Genomic DNA, 20339 nt, shown 5'->3' with positions numbered 1-20339 from the left:
CGGGACCAGCACCATTCCCATTCTCGGCTCTCCCGGAGCTCTCCATCCCCGGGACCCTTCCCGTTCCCATTCCCGGAGCTCTCCATCCCCGTTCCCATTCCCGGAGCTCTCCATCCCCGTTCCCATTCCCGGCGCTCTCCATCCCCGTTCCCGTTCCCGGCGCTCTCCATCCCCGTTCCCGTTCCCGGAGCTCTCCATCCCCGTTCCCGTTCCCGGAGCTCTCCATCCTCGTTCCCGTTCCCATTCCCGGCACTCTCCATCCCCGTTCCCGTTCCCATTCCCGGAGCTCTCCATCCCCAGGACCGTTCCCGTTCCCATTCCCGGCGCTCTCCATCCCCGTTCCCATTCCCGGAGCTCTCCGCCCCCGCGGCCGCCCCGCCCGGCGCAGGCGCGGGGCCCGCCCGCTGCCGCAGCCCCGCGGGCGGCAGAGCGAGCGCGGCCGCGGGGCAGGGCCGAGCTGCGGGCACCGGCACGGCGGTGAGCGGCAGGGAGGGCGGAGGACGGAGGGAGGGAGGGAAGGACGGAGGGAGGGAGGCGCCTTTCCCGCCGCGGTGCCGCCCTGCCGGGGCCGAGGGCAGAGCCGGGGCGCTGCGCGGCCCCGCCGCGGGCTCACCTGGCCGGGTCCCGCGGGAAGCGGAAGAAGGCCAGGTCGGACTGGGTGCTCTTGCGGGTGCAGTTGGGCGCGGCGCAGAAGTTCGGCATGGTGGCCGCTGCCCCTTTAAAGGCGCGCAGGGCGGGCGGGCCGGAGGGGCCGCGGCGGCTCCACAGTGCTGTGAGCGGCCCGGAGGAGTCAGCGCCGCGCCGGGGCCGCCTCCTTCCCACAGTGCCCCGCGCCGCGGGCACCGCGCCGCGCCCGCGCCTGCGCTCGACGGGCCCCTGGGCCGGGCCCCCTGCGCATGCGCGGCGGGACCGCGGCGCGTTCCGAGGTGCGCGCCCCAAAACCGGGCGTGAGGCCGGGGTCGGGCCCGGGCAGCGCTCCGGCTGGGTTCGCCCCTCTCTCACACCCAGAATGCGCGATCGCTGAGCTTGGAAAAGGCCTCTGAGACCATCGAGTCCGACCCGTGGCCAAACACCGCCCTGTCAACCAAACTGTGCCGCTGAGCGCCATGGAATGGTGGAATCGGCCGGGTTGGAAAAGACCTCCGAGGTCATCGAGTTCCACCCTCGATCCAACCCCGCCGTGGTTCCCAGACCATGGCACGCAGTGCCACATCTAGTCTCATCCTAAAAACCTCCAGGGGCGGCAAATCCACCACTTCCCTGGGCAGCCCGTTCCAATGTCAGTGTCCATGTCCAGGCTTGGCTTAAATACCCCCGGGGGTGTTTGTGTTCCATTATTATTATCATCCGTAATGACACTGAAAATAGACAGTGTAATAATAATAAAAATAAGTGGTGTAAAAATAAAGATATGGTGTAATAATACTGAAAATGTAGTGTAAAGCAACCCGCTCTGTGTGCTTCTGGACATGAGCTGCCTGTCTCCTTCGCAGGGTGCGAGTCAGGGTGCCTTTACTGTCTGATTGCCCTGTTGGAGTGTGACAGTGCACTCCTGCACATTTCCCTCCCTTAAACATTTGTTCCCGAGAGAATATTTGAGGTCTGAAATGTTTTCCTGGCTCTTTTCACTGCAACATTCCCTTGCAAGCCTCACAGCCCCGTTGTTGTTGGGATAAACCCGCGTGTCAGAACTAAATGGACACCAGGTTAATCCCACAGAGCCGGTTTTGAGGGTTTGTATCCCAGCTCCTCCCTCAAGGTTCGCTTTCTGCAAATTAAAGTTAATGACATCTACAACAACATTAGGGGTTTATCAGACCCGATTCCCGTTGCATTTTCCCTATTTCACTGGAATCTTTTTATGGTTCTGATTCAAAGAATGGTGGTTTCTGTAGGTTTTCCATCGGGTTTCACTCTGAAACAGTCACGTCACTATGAAGGGGTTAAGAGTGAGAGGGTCTGAGCCATCTTTTCTTTCCCCTGATTGCTCTCCCCAGCCCAGGGTTGTCTTTGTTTGGTCTGCACAAGCCTTGCTAATTAATCCCCAGTGTTGAGATCCTCCAGCACAGGAACTTTTGCCCAAAGCTGCCCTGGGAACTGCTCAGTGACAGGAATATCAGCCTCTCTGCTTTGCAAATGCTTTCGTTTCCCATTGCTGTTTTCACCCTGCAACAATACTGTATCTTTACTTAAACTTTCACTTGCAAGGTGTTCCAGGACCAGTGTAATTTCTGGTATTGATATTAGGATTATTTATATTTCTAATCACTAACATTCTCTCGCTCCCCCAGCCCCTATAGCACACCAAGCCTTGTGAAAATAATTGGTCAAAATCAGGAGCAAGGAAATTTGCTGAGGAGTTGATTCGGGCTAAAAAGCAACAGACAGTCTGTTGGTGGGTTAAAAGTGTAACTTGAGAGAGAAGATGCCAGCTGCCCTAAAATCCCAGGCAAATCAGGTCCCAGAGGGGCTGAATTCTGCCAGTTGCTGGTCTGGGACACGTTCTTTGAGTGGCAGCAGTTTGTCAGAGATGCCCAGGGTTTGTGGTGTGGCCATAGATAAGGACTGAAGTGGCTCAGAGGAGCGATAATGTTAATATTTCCCCTTATTCTGAGGCTTCCTATCCCGAGGAGTGGCTTTGCTTCCTTCCCAGCAGGTTTATGTGCTCCTTGCCAACACAGCACGCCACAGAGGGTGGAGGTTTGCATCTGCCTCCCCAGATTGCAGAGGGTACCAGCTTTAATTCCCCCGATATGCTGCAGAATGACACGAGGAAGGGATTTTTGTCGTTATCCGAGGTTACATAATCGAGATTTTGCCTCGGTGCAGCAAAGTATTTAAATAGATGCTCGACTGGATACGCAGTGGCATTTTGATGCCTTTTTGAGCCTTGCTGAATTTCACATACTTCGAGCTCAGAAGCTGTTAGGATTTGTAAAATAGATTTGTTTGTTGAATATAATACGTATTATAATAGAAGGGGGGGGAATATTTGTTGACTGGCAACACAAAGCTATCTCTGGTGAAAGCAGCTGACATATCCGTGTGGATTTAAATGCAAATAGACCCGGGTGTGTGTTAGAGGCTCCTCTGGCGAGGTGCCAGTGCCCGAACGCTGCTGAGGCTCCTGCTCTGAGCCAGGGAGGAAAAATGGGATGGGAGAGCGATGAGGAAGAGGGAATTTAGGAGTGGCGTGAGGGCAACAGGATGAAGTTAAAATAGAGATGCTTGTGCCAGGAGGACATCCCGAGCCACTGACCAACCTGTCGGGATTCACCGCGCTGTGAGAACAGCAGGGAACAGCCAGGGAGAAGGTGTCCATCGGGAAGAGCCGATGGGGAGCCCCGGGGAGGTTTTCCAGCCGTTTCTCGCAGGCGTTTTCACGGATGGGATTTTTTTTTAAATTTTTTTTTTTTTTAAATACTTCCTCGCTGCAACGATTTTGCGCAGTCACGAATGGGGCGCGTTGGTTTCCAGCCGCGCCCCGGAGGCAGTTTATTTTCTATTTCTAGTCTGGACCGAGGGCTTTTAAATAGATAAGGTTTGCTGTGGGGTTTTTTTCGTGGATATGCGCAGGAAAGCGAGTGCTGCTGGCTGTGGGATGCAGCGGAGGGCCGGTGTCCCCCGGAGCCCCCGCGGCGCTGGGAGGGGGCCGGAGGTGCGGGGTTCGCTCCCCTTTGTTGTTCGCTCACACGCGGTTCGCCGCAGCCCCGCGCGCCCCCGGCGCCGCTTTTTTTCAACCCAGGAAGCCGGAAACGACCGATAGCCGCCCGGGGTTTCGCTCCGGGAGCGGCGGCGGGATGTGAATTCCCGATATTTTGGAGCCTCCCGAAGCGCGCCGCGCGCCCCGGCCCGCGCAGAGGACGCGCGCGGTGTTTTGTCCGCTCCGGATGCCCGTAGCCGCCCGCCGGGGCCATGGCGGGACGGTCGGCGCCGCTTCGGGAGACCCCGAGAGAACTACAGCTCCCGGCGTGCTCCGCGCCACCGCGCACGCGCCCCGCGCCATCTTGGCACCCGCTCCTGCCATCTCCTCACTGTCGCGGGGCGGCGGAGACTACAACTCCCGGCGCGCCCCGCGGCGCGCCCGCATGCGCAGCGCGCCGCTGCGCCATCTTGGCTCGGAGAAGCGCCGCCGCCGCCGCCGCCACCGCCGCCAAACAAACCGGAGCGCGGCCCCGGGAACGGGAGCGGGGGGTCCTGGTCCTGCCGCCGCCGCGCCTCCCATGAGCCGGGCACGGCCGGCCAGGTGGGTCCCGCGCCCCGCAGCGCTCCGCCGCGGGGGCACGGGGAGCTGCGCTCCCCCGGACGGCGCGGACCCGCCGCCCCCCCCCGAGCCCGGGGCAGCGCCCCGTCCGCGCCCGGCGCGGGCAGCAGCGCCCGCTCCCCCCTTCCTCCCTCCCTGCATGCTTCCCCCGAGCCGGCGGGGCACAGCGCCTAGGGGCCGCGGAGGGCGGGCGGGGAGCGCCCGGGAGGCGCCCTGGTGGGAGACCGACCCTCCCTCCCTCCCTCCCTCCGTCCGTCCGTCCGTCCGTCCGTCCGTCCGTCCTTCCGTCCAGCCCCGCGCTCGGAGCCGCGGCGGCGCCCGGGCTTTTGTTCCCGGTGCCACCCCCTGCCACCCCCCGCCGTGCCGAACCCCGGCTCCTCTTTTCCCTCCGTTCCCTCCGGTGCAGCGGGAGGCGCTCCCGCCTTCGGTCGGTCGGTGTTTTCTGGGGGTGTCGGTGCGCGGAAAGCGCATTTTCACGGTGTTTTTAAGCCGTGCTGCCGTATCAATGGGCTGGTGCAAAATGCGTGCCCCGGGGGGAAGGGGAGCGTGCGGGAGAGCTCCCGCAATGGGCGCTTGTGCATCACGGGAGGGAGGAGAGGCTGAGCGGCGATCCCGGGAGCGGCGGCGCCCGGCGGGGAAGAGCCTCGGGGAGGAGGCGGGGAACTCGGTGAAAAAAAGGCTTGGGCGATGATCCGAGCGGGAGGGTGTAGGAAGTCCGTACCCTTGGGATTCCTGCGGGCCGTGGCAAAGGATGGAGCGAGGGCGGGAGCGAGCGTGTCCCGGAGTCGGGAGCGGGCTGAGAGGAGCCCGCCTTCCTCGGCTCGGGGAATCGATGCATCACGGGCTTGGGCTCACAGCGTTTCTGTTCCTTTTCCAGCGGGGCTGAGCTGTGTGGGAGCGCAGAGGCGAGGGAAGGATGCCTGTGGTGTGGCCAACCCTGCTGGACCTCAGCAGGGATGAGTGCAAGAGGATCCTGCGCAAACTGGGTACAGTAAGATGCAATTTGTGGCTCTGTGTGTTTGCCCTTCTGAGATTTGCCTGCCTGCTGCTTCCATGGAATAATATAATATATCTACAGGCGACTTGCAAGCAGTGTCCTGCATCTTCCACGTGTCGTTGGTTTGACAGCCCTGGCTCAAAATGTTAAAATGAGGTTTGGTAGATACCCTCAGCCCCAGCAAAGTGAATGGAGGAGAGTGGTTTTGGTGTGGTCCAGTCTCTCGTGGATGTCCTGTGCGTTGCACTGCTGGGTTTTTTTTGCCACTGTTATCATGCAACAAGATGAGAGGAGAGTCTTTGGGGTTCTTTTTTGGTTTGTTTCCAACCCCCTTCCCCCAGTTCTGTGTTTAGACACCTTTTTGTACCCAAAAAAATATATTGTGGAACCCTGGCTTATCTGGCACTGTAGGACTGAGTTCAAGTATTAAAGTTACTACTGTGAAGACTTAAAATAGGGGGGGAAAGAAATGATGCTGGTTGTTTGTGATCTGCAGTGACACACATCAGGGCAGGGGCAGAACCACGTCCTGGCTCAGCTGCCACAGCCCCAGGAGCTCTTTGCATTGTTCCAAATGCAGCTCAGTGTCTGAGCCCCCTGCCCAAGGGGACTGGGAGGTGGTTTTGTGCTCTGCCCTCGTGGGTCTGTGTGTATGAGGAGAGAGGCTTTTGTATTTTGTGAAGTAATAAAAACATTTGCTCTTTCCTCAAGCATACTCTTTTGGCTGGCATAGGAAAGGGAATCCTTTGTTAGACCTTTGATCTGATCCAGAACAGTTGGTTTTGAGTTCTTGGGGCTGAGTTTATTTAATTGAGGGGGTTTCTTGCCAGTTAAATGATACATAATACTAGAAGGGAAGGAAAAAAAGCCTTAGATTTCTTTTGAGACTTCACTCTGAGGACCATGGTGTTGGAGATGATGTCAGGAAGAAAGCTGAGCTCCCTCTGACTTCCTGTGACCATCAAGTGGCAGCTTTTCCTGTTCTCATTTTGCTTGAATGCTCAGAGGTGATGTGCCGTGTTTCCTAGCTGTGCCAAGGTCCCCATACGTTGTGAAGCCATCCACTTCATGTTTTGAGAGCTGAGAGTTTATTTTCCCTCCCTTTGCCCTTTTGATTTTGGGAATTTTTGATTTTTTGGGAATGTGGGACGCGTATTCTGTTGAAAGGGTGGCACAGACGTCGCACCCGACCCTGCAATGAGATGGGCATCTCTTAAGGTGACAGCCCTGAGTCTCAAGCAGGGCTTCAGAAGTACAAAAACCAGGAGCAAGTGCAGGATGCCAGAGGCTTTTGGGCTGGATCTGCACTCCTGGATTTTGTGACCGTGGTTGATTTTGTGACCGGAGCTGTGTTGGCCGGGAGCGCGGAAAAACCCTCCCCCCGAGCTGTGCTGGCACAGCCCTGCCCTGCAGCTGAGCCAAGCAGGGCTGCAGCTACACCTCCCTCCCTGACATAACCTGGGCCGACAGGAAGGGGGAAAAAATGAAAAAAAAGACTCCCTTTTTTATTTTTGTTCTGCCGGCACAAAATGTGTCCCCGCGAGGGGGCCCTGCCAGCGGGGCAGGGCTGAGCAGGGCAGGGCAGAGCAGCTCTCCCTGCAGACAGGCTGCAGGGCCCTGACCCTCACATCCAGCAGCATCCATCTGCTTCCCAGAGCCCTGCTGTCCCAGCTCTCAGCACAGCATCCCACTGGGCTGCTGGTTCAGCAGCAGCAGGGTTGCTCCAGCAGGAGTCACGTAGGTGAGGCTGGGACGCATCCCGAGGTGTGTGGTACCTGCTGCTGCTCCTGGTTGTCCCTGAGCTGGGTGATGGTGGCACCTCCCGCTGGAAATAACGATATTTCTTTGTGAAACCTGTTTTGGCTGGGTTTTGATGCGTTCTGTGTTGGAAAGAGAGCGCCCCAGTTAGTGATTGCTGCACAGACACAAGCTGGTTACAGCTCTCTGTAATCTTCACCACCTTCCAAAAGACCAGAATGTGTATTTTTAAAGCTCTGGTGTAGAGGATCTCTATTTATAATGCAGAAGGGAAAAAAAAAGTCTATCCTTGCTAAATAATTATATGGTTGTGGCTGAGAATTACTTTGAGTTGTTAACAGAGGAAAATGATTAGTATCTTAAATATTGTAACATGCTTGTCTAAATAAATGTTGATATTAGTAATAACCATTGCATTAATTAGCAAATGTTTTATAACTGAAGCTGCAAATGCTTCTGTAGGTCACTCAGAGTCCCTGTGCAGGCTGCATAGTTAACCAGAGTGACTCTGCTTTGTGTTCTGGCTGCTTAAGCAGGACAGGAGAGCAGGACTTCTTTTCAGCACAATTCCCTGATTTGATTTGTAAATGAGCTCTTTGGAATCCTGAGCTGAAAGCTTTTCAGAATAGCATCAGCCTTTTCTTTTGCAGCAAGCTTCAGAGGTGTGAGGTTTTTGGCCTGCACCTTTTAACTCCTGGTTTTGGTTAGCTGGGATCTGTCTTGGGGTTGGTTTGGGTTGGCTGCTGAAATGGGCGTGTCAAATGAAAGACAGGTATGTAAGGATCCAAAAGAATTTGTATTTCTGGTTTAAAGCAGGAGTTTTGATGAACATTTCCTTGAACTGTGTGAAACTGAGAATAGCAAGTTATTCTCTGGCCAATTAGCAGACTCCATTGTTTGCATTAGGTGTATCTTCACCCTGCTCAGCAGGACAAAATTCAGGAGTTTCAGTACCTTTTGCTGTTGTATTTTTTAGAACACCAATGGCATGACATCACAGTTACCTGGAATTACAAATTTCCTGTAAATCAGAGTTGCATTTTTGTGAGTTAGTCTTTGTGATGGCTCTAAGTTTCAGAAGAGCTGGATTGTTTCTTTTGAGAGCAGGTTTAATTCAGTGCATTGCATTCTTTTCAGGTGCAAGCAGTTGCACATATCAAGTAAATGGGCATAAAAGATTATGATGATGGTATTTAACAAACTGGAGCTGATGTTCTCCATGCTAATTAAGGAAAGGCATTACCAAAAATCAAGCTGCTCTTTTGATAGTGTATTTCTTTTCCAGGCCAAGCTTTGCTGTGGAATTTGTAATAATGATAGGTGTTAAAAGATTTCCTTCTCCTACTCCTAGAGAATTCCTGAGCTACTCTCCAAACTGAGGGACGGTTTCTTCAAGCTTTTTGCCTGAACTGTCAGCTCTGAGAGAGCTTGACATACTCACTTGGGCTTATAAACCAGATAATCCCCTGTGATGAGACAGTTGTTTCACAGAAATGCTTCGTGCTGCAGAGTAATTGACTGAGAGAGTTCTAAATCATCAACCTCTTTGGAAAAGCGCTGAATAAATTGAAAGACATGTTCCTCTTAATGATTTTGAAAATTAATAGGATGCTGTGAGTGATGAGGAAAACAGTGTGTGTTTTTTGCCCTGTGCTGTGAGCATTAAACAGAAGTCCCCTTTGCTCTCTGCCCCCAGAGCTGGAGGCCTATGCAGGTGTCATCAGTGCCTTACGTGCACAGGGAGACCTCACGAAGGAGAAGAAGGATCTTCTTGGAGAACTCTCCAAAGTGCTCAGGTAACCCTGACCTCTTTAAACCAAGAGCCACGACCTGTTTGCTTTTCTTTGGTGCTTTGTGGCAGTGTTAGAGGACTGCAGCCAGCTCATGAGTGTGTGCTGGCCTGGGGTCCTGTCAAGGTGGAACTCCAAGGTCTTGGAGCACAGGGTGCCTCAGGAACGAAAGCTGCGTGTTCTGGGTGAATTTTTCTGTCATATCCTTTAAATGTATTGCTCCCGTTAGGAGGTTGGATTCTGGCTGTTTTGCAGGGGTACCCTGTAAACAGTAATGTTCCAAAACATTACTGAGGGATAAAAAAGAACAATAATACAGTTCACCCTTTCTCCCCGCGACCGCGAAAGTTAAGTGACAATCTCTTAAACGTAAACGCCCGTTCCCTTTCCTCTCCGAGGCAGATTAATCACAAGTTTAATTTCAGCTGGAGTTTTTAGATAAATGTTCGTGTCTCTCCCCCTGACTGAAACAAATGGCTGGTTTTCCACAGCATCTCCACGGAGCGGCACCGCGCCGAGGTTCGGAGGGCGGTGAACGATGAGCGCCTGACCACCATCGCACACAAGTGAGTCACGGGGCCTTCGTGCCCTGAGTGCCACAGGTACCCCTTGGAAAAACCCATTAGGCCTCAGCTGAATGATGGGACACTCTGAAGATCGATGGTGCTTTACAGAACAGCAGTTAAAACAGTGTGTGGCTGAAAGAATTACTGTGTCAGGTCTACGTCAAGCAGTTCTTTAGTAGAGTTAGATTTTGAATCTGAGGCTGTCCCATGCACTGTACAGGTACAATGTAAGAAACAGTCTGGTGGCATGGAAAGCTTTCTGTAAGGCAGACCAGAAGAAACAGAGAATGGAGAAAACAGAGAAGTTCCTAAGCAGGATGAACATGTTTGCCTTATTACTCACTTCTTGGTTTGCCTTCAGTTTTATTTTAAGCTGTTTGGAAAGGTTATGTTAAGAGGGACTTAACTACATAGGAAAGACAAAGGGAGGGGAAAGAGGTGGGAGAGATGAGTGGAAAGCAGTGCATCAGCACAGAGGGGAGGAATGGTCAGAGCAGAAAGGACCACAGCGAGCAGTTGGTGACATCAGTGTCCCCTGTCCTGTGACAGTGCAGCTGCTGTGCTGGCACCAGCAGGGCTGGTTCCTCCTTGGTGTGCTGGCACTGCTGCTCAGAGGTGCACAGGAGCAGGAGAACAAGTGGTTGTGTCCCTTTGAGAGTTACTTAACAATCTTTAAGAAAGGGGGAAAAAATAATGAAAAATAAGCATGTGGTTGTCAAATCAGGATTCTTTTCTTGAATCAGGTTTTCCTTTTAAAGTCAGTAGTTCTGGTCTTAGCATTTTACAGATCATGCATAGTTTGCCCTGAGGAGTTGCACTTCAGTGAGATGTTATAATCCAGACAAAGTGCAGCTGTGAAGTGCTGCTTCTCTTTATCTTTCCTGTGGTAATTCCTTGTGAGTGATGGTTGGTAATACAGTATTTGATTTCTATCATTCTTCAACTCATTAGGAAGGCTGACTTTGCTAGCTTTACTATATGGAATGTTTGTACTCTCTATTTTTTGGTTTTAAAATGTATTTTTACCTCAGCTCATGAAGCTCCTTTTGTGCTGTATGAATATGTATGAAGAATGCTGAAGCATATCGAGATTTAACAACAGAGCAGATCCTGTGTGTTTTACAAACTAATTTGTAGTAGTTTTTGCAGCAACTTGCTTGCAATATTTCATGTGAGAAGTTGTTCTTCAGAATATATTAATACATTAAAAGAGTTGATTTGCTCAAGAACGTTACAGCATTGGAAAACAATTCACCATTTTGGTTTTGCTGATTTGACAAATGACTCGTGTAAAATAGTCATAAAGAGAAACACTTCTCCACCTAGGTGAGAACAGCATTTTTATCAAACATTCTAGTTTGTGTGTAAGTACTAAGGCAAGAGCAAGTGACAGCAGGAGACAGGTTTCTGCTTAGGAAGACGCACAGGGTGTATTTTGATAATTTCGTGTTCTGTCACCTTGTTTGGGACTGCTTTAATAACTCTTGAACTCTCCTGTTCAGCCAAAACAAGATTAGCATTAGAAGCTGAGGGGTTTTCCCTGTAGCATAATCCATTTCAGGAGTCTTTTATGGAGTCTGTTGGGTTTCCAGAAGTAGAGGGTACCAACTCTGCCTGAACAGTAGCAAACTAATAAGGGGGTCTGAGTGTGATGCCCTGAAGGGCTCTGTAAAACAAAACAGTAAGAGAAGAATCACCTCTTCTATTTAACGTGGGAGGTTTTCTGTGTCAGCTGAGAGAGGTGAGGGCCCTCATGAAACGAAGAAAGTTGAACGGTGGTGCTGGAGCATGTCCTGAACTGTTGGGGGGGAAAAAAGGTACTTAAATAAGAATCCTGAGCATTCAAAGACTTACAGGCCGTGCCTTTGTGTTCAGCATGTCTGGCCCCAACAGCTCCTCGGAGTGGTCCATCGAGGGCCGTCGCCTGGTGCCGCTGATGCCGCGGCTGGTGCCGCAGACGGCCTTCACCGTCACCGCCAACGCCGTGGCCAACGCCGCCGTGCAGCACAACTCCTCCCTGCCCCTGCCTGCAGACACCGGCAGCAAGGAAGGTGAGGGGCACACGGGGGGCCTGCTGCGACCCGGGGGAGCGTAAAAACAATGTCACAGCAGAACTTGGTGTTAGATATCAACGGTGTTGTTTCAAGGTTGGGTTGGACGGGGCTCGGAGCAACCTGGGCTAGTGGAAGGTGTCCCTTTGGGAATTGGATGAGCCTTAAAGTTCCTTCCTGCCCAAACCCTTCTGATTCTGTGGTTCTGTGAAAAAAAAAAATAAATCCCGAATCTTTCTTATTAAACGTTATTCACAGAAAATATAAAAAAACTCTTTTTTTTTAAAGATACCTTTTCAGTATCTGCAGCATAACTCTGGCAGCTTTGTGTTGGTGAGCACACTGGCAACTGAGACAAAAAAATCCCAGTTTGTCAGGAAATGAGGGGAACATTCACTGATTAACTTCTTCAGCTCTGTAAGCTTTAAAAACTTGTAACCATGGCTTAAGGTTTGGTAAAGTTCTGTAAGTGATCAAAGACACTTCAGAACACTTTGTTTTAAGAGTGTAAGTAGGTTTTGGTGGAAGTCAAGAAAATGTTGGTTTGTTTTTTTGTGTGGTTGGTTTTTTTCAGGTCAGACACATTAAGGCAACACGTTAAAAGGTTGCTTTCTGCTTTCCCTGTGCCTTTGAAATAATGGTAGTACACATTCCAGCTGGCTTGGCTGAACAGGCTTGAATTGTGCTTTATGCAACTGGAACATGTGTAACACTTCTTGGAAACAGGCTGTTTCGTCCTGGTTTTGTGACATACTGCATCACTGTATTACTACATATAAGCAATGGTTTAAAAAAACTGATTAGCAAAATCAATCCTCCTTACTGAAGGAATATTTTGGTTGTTTCAGCTGGTGTACTGTTGGGGAGAGGCAACAACACTTTTCTACCAGTTACAAGTCTAGATTTGGTCATTTCCAGAAAAGCAGAAAGATCAAAGCATTGAATTAATGCTAAAATGAAAAAGAACAAATTATGAAGTAAAACATCAGATTAATACCAAAAAGCCTCACCAAAAAGCACAGATTTCTGGGGGTGGGAGGAGGAGGGAGGTTAGGTTTCTGTGTTGTCTTTGCAGGCCACGAGCTCCGTGGCCATGCTTAGCTGAAGCTGGGGAGCATTCCACAGTGCCAGGGCTGCAGAGGCAGGAATGGGGGTAATGACCCAGTGAGTCTCTGGCTTCCACCTCAGTTGTTAACACAGTGATGGAGCAATGGGATCCTGCACTGCAGTTATATGGAAGGTGTCTTTTCTCCTCTTCAGTGGTGGTTTGCTATTCCTACACAAGTACCACTTCAACCCCAGCATCCACCCCAGTTCCCAGTGGCAGTGTAGCAGCAGTGAAGTCCCCCAGGCCTGCCAGCCCCGCCTCCAGTGTAGTCGTCTTGCCAAGTGGAAGTGCTGTGTACGTCAAAAGTAAGTGATCCCAGCACCTGCTGCACCAGAGGGAAGGAAAGGGACAGGCTGGGGGCTGCAGCACAGGCTGAGTTGAACACTCAGACCTGGGGCAGGTCACTGAAGGCCTTTGTGCCTTCATTTAGGTCAAAGAATGAATTTATTGCTTCCCCTTTCCCGAGAAATCGTGTTCAGGGTGAATCTGCTTGCAGCAAAACGCTGCAGGGAGCAGTAGTGCTGCAAGGACAGCAAGAGGGGAAGAGATTTTGAAAATAAAATATGGAAATTGCTGTGTATCGGTGGATTTCTAATCCATCCTGTTAAGAACTTGTCTTTAGAGTGGCTTTGCTGGTTGCTTCTGCAGAGGACTTCTCTCTTCATTCTGCTGAAGTAATGCATAGTATTCACTCACTTGAGTTAGAAAAGGTCCCTCCTTTCCACTTTCACAGTTGACACAGACTTTTTTTCTTTTTTTTTTAGGGTGCAATTTGACAGGCATTTATGTGCTCACACATTGACTATGTCTGGCCATTTTGTGATTGATTTGGAAGTCAGTCTTAGTGAGACTTGCCTTCCTGGGCAGCTGTGAAGGCTTCATATGGATTCCAACCAGATTCCCACCTTCATATATTTAAATTTGGAAATAGAAACAGTCTTTTTTTGTGTCGTGTGTGTCCCCCCTCCTTTGTTTGGCTAATAAATCAGCTAGTTCTAAAAGCAGAGTACAGCCTCATGTGTATGCCCTCATCGTAGGTAGTTTTATTTTGCTAATAATTAAAATGTTCCCTTCAGTCCTTCTGTCAAAATGACAAAGAAAGATTAACAGCGAAGGTTATAAGTGGTATTTTTATGCTTGCTGTGGTTATCTTTAATATTTTTTAAATTATTTTAGTCTTTCTGCTCTGTGTGTACATCTGTATAAGTTGCCAGCCAGTCAGAAATGTCACACTACACATAAATATAATGTTACCTGCACACCACCATCCTTAGTGGCTGTGTCAGCCCGGGGAACCCACTGCATTAAGGTTTTTCTGATTTATACACTGATCACTTGGCTTCAGTTTAAAGATTCAGGGGAGAATGTTCTTAACATCTTAAAAATTTAATGTAGACCTCTACTGAATTATGACATGGTAATGAGTATCAAACCAGTCTAGACACATGATAGAGGGTTGATCATTTTTATTCTATCTGTCCCTGGATTTCACTTTTCCCCCACTTTGTGTGCTTCCTTTTGTTGTTGTTTTGTTTCTGAGAACTCACGTGTCTGTCAGGGTATGTTCCATCAGTCCCATTCATTTTCACAAAGCTGCTCAGGGGCAAATTTGGGAGGTGTGAGTTGTGGTCCTGCCTTTGGCACTGGTGTGTGGGGTGCCCTCTGCCCAGGCAGAGCCTCCCTGAGCCATTAACCCCTCCCTGCCTCTGCCTCCTCACTCGTCAGGGGTGACTTACAGTGGGCCTGGGTTACCTCTGAGCTGAATGCCTGTGCTTGACCTTGTACAAATGCAATTTCCAACGTGACATGAAAGGAAAAACGTTCTTGCAGAACCCCAGCAGTGAAAACAGGGCATGGAATGAGCTGTGCTTAACATAAAATAATGCTCTGCTGGTTTAATCTTTCTTTCTTACTCCTTGGTTGGTTGGTTGTTGGGTTGTTTTGGGGTTTTTTTGTGGTTGAGGACCACAAATAAATAGTTCTCTCTTCCGTATTTCTTGATGCCCCAGCAAAACAACAGCTGTGTCCCGACATTCCAGCTGCTTGTGGACTTTGGATTCAGACGGATTTTGAGGCTCTGAAACTCCTGCATCTGAAACTTCCTTGTCCGTGTTAATTCCTGCATCTTCACTTTTTGAATGCTTGAATATTTAGTGATTTTAATTAGAGATTGGCCATAATTAGACCTTGACCCTAATTAGAGGCTGACTGCCAACCCAGTTTGCTCGAGTCACCAGCAGCAAGGCTGCTTTTTGCTGGGATGGGGCTTTTTGTCCTCAAGCCCCAGGCACGTGGAACAAGGTCTTCAGTTGTCTCCTGCACAAGCAGGATTGCATCTCTTCAGCTTCTCTCTGGTTGTTTGGGTTTCTTTTTTTAAACAGTTTGGCACTGGTTAACATAAATCTCAGAATCACTGCAATGCTACCCAAGAAGAACTTGGTTATTAAATTGTGTCTTTCTGTAATCTAGACCAACTTATGAACCTCTTGCCTACTTTGGAAAGTTTTATTAGGATTTAAGATCCATTAATCACACTTTTATCCTTTGCTGAGCTGAATATTGCAGCAGATTTTTTTTATATGTGTGCAGTAGGTGCTTGTGAGGCAGAAGGAACTCTTTTGAGCCTGGACTTGGTTTGTTTTTCATGGCTGTGTCTTATATCCGTTTTATATCTGTTGCACAAAATGCACCAAAGAAGGGGAAAGCTGATAAAAGTGAGGTTAAATCCTCATAGTTAAACTGAAAAAAGGATCTCAAGGTGCTGTATTGAGGTGAAAGGGAGAAGGGTGCTGTAGGGAAGGAAGTAGGTGCTGAAATGGAGAAGACTGTAGGAGGATGAACTTTTCAGTTGCTGCAGACAAAACCACCACCAATGCAGTGAGGAGTTTTAAATTGAAACGTGCGTGGCATTATGCCAACCCTGACCCCTCATCAGTCAAACTTCTGGAGACAGAATGAAATCCCCGTGCTGGCCCTTGTGTTCTTTTAATCTGTCAGCCTGAGTGGAGTAACCTAGTAAGTGAGCAGCTGGGGTTTTTGGGAGGGTTTGTCCCTGGTTACTGGCACTGTGAGTGTGGTCTGTGCCAAGGACTGAGAGCGCCTGAGGTGCGATCCAGCTCGGCTGTGACCCTGAGATGTAATTTACCCTCTGCTTCTTTTTATCTTGCTTGCAAGAGGGTATCAGACTCCAGAAGTGTGCAGTGTTTTGGGAAGCCCTGGGAGCTGCAGGCAGGGGCAGTGTAATCCAGCAGGAGTGTCTCCCTTTTCCAGGTGTCAGCTGCTCGGACGACGACGAAAAGCCCCGCAAGAGACGGCGAACAAACTCCTCCAGCTCTTCCCCCGTGCTCCTGAAAGAGGTCCCGAAGGCAGTGACTCCTGTCACCAAAACCATCACGGTGCCTGTAAGTGGCAGCCCCAAAATGAGTAACATAATGCAGAGCATTGCCAACTCCCTGCCACCACACATGTCGCCTGTGAAAATAACCTTCACCAAGCCCTCGACGCAGACGACGAACACCACAACACAGAAGGTATGTGGGGGAAGCTGCCAAATGCTCCTTTATTCTGCTTCTGTCGATGAGTAAGATGTGATGTTTGACTCTTCCTTTCTATGAACTGTCTGGCTGGTTTTGAAGGATTGCCCTGGGGATAAGGTAATCCCTCTTTAAAGCGAAGCGAGGGAAAACCAGGCTCTTGTGTGACTTTAGTGCAGCTGTGTGTGAAAGGACCTGGATTGGCAGCCGTGGAGACTGAAGCCCTCTTTTTATCCACAGAACAGGTCCAGCACAGGCAGCGGGAGTGCAAGCTTCCCCCAGACTGCCCCAGCCATGTGCCTCAACCCTGACCTGAAGGGACCACTTCTAGGGATGAGAGGGGATTCAGTCTCCATGCTCATGCAATTCTTGGCCTCTCTGGTGAGACTGCCAGCAAGGTTGCCAGTTAGTGCCCTTTGTGGTGTTGGGTTTTGTGATATGGACACTAGTCCACTGAGAACTGGATCACATAGGCCACTGAACAGCCTTCAGATGGTAACAACTATTGGTCAAAGGTAATCTTTCTTATTTCTCTTTTCCTTATTTGTAATTATTCTTTGCAGTAGAATTCCAGGAGAGGTGGCATGGGCTTTCACTTGCCAGGCTTTTTATCTAGAGACTAGTTTTCTTGGCTCTATGAAGCTGATCAAAGACTGGGGGGCTTTATTTTCCTTTCAGTACTGGTGTGCCATTTCTCATTCTACATGAACAGTGGTCAAAATCAGTTGCATTATTTCAGCTGAGTGTGCCCAGCTTTCAGCACAGTGCAGTGTGTGGGAAAGGTTTTCCCTGTTGAAGTTGTGCACTAGACTCAGATTTTTACGTGCCTAATCTATGGCATGACTGTTTTCCCATGCTTTAGGAAGCATTTCAGATGTGTCTGTTTTTCTGTTCTTAAGATGTAAAAAAAAAGATGAATGGCTCAGACCAAGTTCCTTCTTGGCACAGTTATTAATTAAGGCAGACTTCAGGGAGGGGGGAGTCTCTGTGGAGTTAATTTGGCCTCGATGCTGACAGACTGATGGTAGGCTGGCCACTAACAAGCATTTTTTTCCAACTGTGAGAGACTGACTGTTGAGCTCAAACCTTCACATGGTGTTTGTTCTATTAGTCTTAATTGTTTTATGGCTCTCTTTGGATTAGCAGGTTCCCGTGTCCCTGTTTTTGGAAACTTTAAAACCAAGTAAGATTAACTGAAGTAGTGTGCAATAAAGATCTTGCTCTCTGGCCTTTTCCCACTCCTGGGCTCTTTGGTGCTTTCATTTGATTCACTATAAGTGTTCCTTAATCAAGTTTCATCTCTGAATACATTATAGAAATCCACGAGTGAGCATAAACCATCCAGTAAATGTCCTGCACTGAGTGCAGCAGATCCACAGCTACTGCAGGGCTTAACCACCCATCCTGCTGCTCCTTAGGCTCGTCTTTTGAGCACAAAGAATTGTTTTGCCTTAAATGTCTGTAGGGCTGTATTAAGTGTGGGTGTTATATATCATGGTAATTAAACACAGAGAGTATTAAATCTCCAAAAGAATGAACTGCTGGTGTTTGCTGCAGTTGTGCCTCTGCCTATTCTGACTTGGGAATTTTAGGGTTTGCTGTGCACAGTGTTATCTGACTCTCACTAATCTGCAGTGACAGGAAACTCAGTGCTTGTTTGGTGAGGCAGCCAGGGCAGGGTTTGTATCTGAACCTGTCACACTGCCCTCTTTTGTTAGATTTAGATGTGCCAAAACATGTCACTGGATCGTTTGGGTGGGAGAAGTCCCCTTCCGTAGTTTCCAGTGGGATGTCAGACTTGTTCACTCATATCCAGCAGCACATTTCCAAGCTCACTGAGCTCTTGGATATGAATGAAGGTCCTCGTCTCTGCATGGCAGCTTTTGGAATTGCTTTGACATTTTAGTAGGGTGAAGGCAGATTTGTGGTAACAACTAATAATGTCACAGCTCTGGTTCCTGGATTGTCTGAGAATAAAGTCCCCTGTCTGGGACACAGAAGGAATCCAGTTAGTGAAGTTCCTGGCAGTCAGAGCCTTTATTTGTCAGGAACTGGGTTTGGATATCTGTCAAAATAGAGCTGACAGGACTAATTTCAGTGTATGTTGGGAATTAGTTTTTACTGTAACAATTACAATCAACAGCAAAAAAGCCAACTTGACTGTGTGTGTGTGTGTGTGTGTGTGTGTGTGTGTGTGTGTGTGTTTAAAGCCAGGCAGTCTCTGCTGTAAAACAGTGTGATGCAGTTTTGGTACCCATGAGAGATTCTTTTGATCCTTTCAACATAGACGTGAGAAAATAGTATTTCAGAAATATAAAAGTTGTGATTTGAGCTTTTGCATTTTTACCTGAATTTTGTTTTCTGGATGCACTTCACACACGAAGTTCACTGAACTTTGTTCTGCTGTGTTAATTTTGAAAGGTGAAATGGCACAGAGAGACCCAAACCTGCTTAGTCATGGTACAGCAGTCACTGCTGAGCTGCAGTGCTTTACAGGCCCTGTTCCTTGCATGATTAAATCACGTGTTTTTAAGTGATAAGTCTTGGACCGACGGTTTTTCTCTGTCCTTGAAGGAAGAAAATGGTCTTCAGGACTTTGATTGTGCCCAGATTCATTCTGTGTATCTGTACTTAGGAGAGATGCTGGACTTGCCCCGTTGCACTGTGGTTTATATTCACCCTAACCTGCCCTTTGTAACTGCAGGGTGTCCTTTGGCTGTATTCCTGAGTTAGTTACCCTGGGTGGGATGGAGCTGACCCTCAATCAGACACTTGGGGAGTGTTTCTGGTGTTCACTGACAGTGCAGGGAACAGATAAAGCTCCAGAGCCACATGGCAGGAGCTTTTCCCCTGCAGTTCTCCCCCCAGAACCAAGCTGGGCCACGTTCAGCTCCTCTGCCTGGTTGTGGCAAGATAAGACTGATGCACAGAAATGTTCTCCCTGGAAGGTGCAGGCACTGCTCAGGTGTGGGCAGCCTGCTCCAGGGGACAGGGAGGGTTTGGGTTTCCTCAGCTCAGGACGTGACAGGTTGAGCAGAGGAGCAGAGACCATAAAACCAAGGCCTGGGGCAGAAGGAGAGGCAGAGGCAGCCATGGCCACGGGGGGGAAATGTGCTGCTTTTACTCCATCCACAGGGTTATTGCCTTTTATTTTTGTCCTCCATTTTTCTTTAAACAAATTACAAACTGCTCGATCTTTTGCTTAAGTGTATTTTTGGTGCCATTATCATGTTATTTCTTTATCAGGCGAGGTTTCAGTAGTCCCTGGGTAGCAGTGTAAGACTTTGTGTGTGAGCTGACCCAGGTTTCTTTGCTCCTCATGCACTGTTTTGTTCTGTCTGCTCTTGTTACATGGAATCATTAATAAGTTGATATTTTCAAGGTTTTAATAAACTAAATTTTTATTGGAACAATTGCATTATTTAAATAATTTCTCAATACTCTTGCATGGTAAACTGAAGATATGTTGTATTTCTGTGCTTTTTTTCTGTTTTAACTGTGTAAGTACAAGAAGGTACATATAAGTAGAATAAAAGTTTTCTTTATGTAAACTGTCACCACAGTCAATAATAAATAATAATAAAGGCTTAGTTTTCTAGGTCAGCTGCTTAAGGACAGACCTCTTCCAATCTTGTCATGAATTCTCTGGTTTTCTATGTCAGATCAGATTCATAGAGTTGTAATTGTAACTTGCACTGGGGTGATGTTTATTCTCCTCAAACAAATGGTTTTCAGGCATATAAGGAAGAATTTCTAATTCCTGAGAGCACTAATTAAAGCAGAAAATGTTTCAAACCTCAACCATTTTTCATGCACGGATGAAATATTGTTTACAGCCTTGTGGGTCAAAAATATTTCTCATTACTGACTCAGCAAGTGCTTGTTAATTGTTAAAGAGAAAAACCCCATCATCTATTCTCTCTCATTGCCATTTCTTGCTATTTGTGCAAGGTTTGGGAGAATGGTGCTTAAATCTTGCTGAACCTTCATTCAGTTCCATTGAAAATGGGCTTCAGGCTTCCTGGCCCGGTATAATGAAGTCAAGCAGTTCATTTCTGTCTGTTTGCCTTCAGACATGAGATAATTGTATTTTAATTGCATAGTAATGGTTTTCCTTAAAAAAAAAGATCCTTCTAATTTTGAGGAAATGTTTACCACCCCTCCTTTGAAATAATTGAAACTTTTTGTTGCCAGAAAATGTGATTATGACACTCTTAATAATCACGTATCTCTAAAACTAAACACACAGACAGGCGCAGAACTGCGATTTTA

General features: G+C 48.8%; 2 protein-coding genes across 5 annotated transcripts in view; one reads left to right on the top strand and one right to left on the bottom strand.

Moving 5' to 3' along the window:
• THAP12 (THAP domain containing 12) overlaps positions 1-820 on the bottom strand; it is a 10937-nt gene extending 10117 nt beyond the window's left edge. The window contains exons 1-2 of one of the 4 annotated variants that reach the window (XM_027699832.1): positions 304-360; positions 23-227 (exon numbers count right to left, since the gene is read on the bottom strand). Coding sequence is in view for 1 of the 4 variants with exons in the window: in XM_027699833.1 (XP_027555634.1) it covers positions 614-702 (89 nt within the window). In the remaining 3 variants the exon portion in view is untranslated. Of the gene's footprint in view, positions 1-4; positions 361-613 lie in introns of those variants that run through there. The other 3 variants (XM_027699833.1, XM_027699831.1, XM_027699830.1) reach the window with 3 other exon arrangements.
• A 3297-nt stretch (positions 821-4117) lies between these two features.
• EMSY (EMSY, BRCA2 interacting transcriptional repressor) overlaps positions 4118-20339 on the top strand; it is a 35990-nt gene continuing 19768 nt past the window's right edge. Inside the window, 9 exon segments of the mRNA XM_027699817.1 lie at positions 4118-4246; positions 5142-5250; positions 8716-8815; positions 9301-9375; positions 11251-11426; positions 12687-12839; positions 15805-16064; positions 16308-16582; positions 18772-18785. Coding sequence (XP_027555618.1) covers positions 5181-5250; positions 8716-8815; positions 9301-9375; positions 11251-11426; positions 12687-12839; positions 15805-16064; positions 16308-16582; positions 18772-18785 — 1123 coding nt within the window. The 5' untranslated portion in view covers positions 4118-4246; positions 5142-5180.

The sequence above is a fragment of the Neopelma chrysocephalum genome, unplaced genomic scaffold (genome assembly GCF_003984885.1).
Source record: "Neopelma chrysocephalum unplaced genomic scaffold, ASM398488v2 Primary Assembly neopelma1_141, whole genome shotgun sequence".
Taxonomy (NCBI): domain Eukaryota; kingdom Metazoa; phylum Chordata; class Aves; order Passeriformes; family Pipridae; genus Neopelma; species Neopelma chrysocephalum.
The sequence above is the reverse complement of the archived record's forward strand: the minus strand, read 5'-3'. Positions and strand labels throughout refer to the sequence as shown.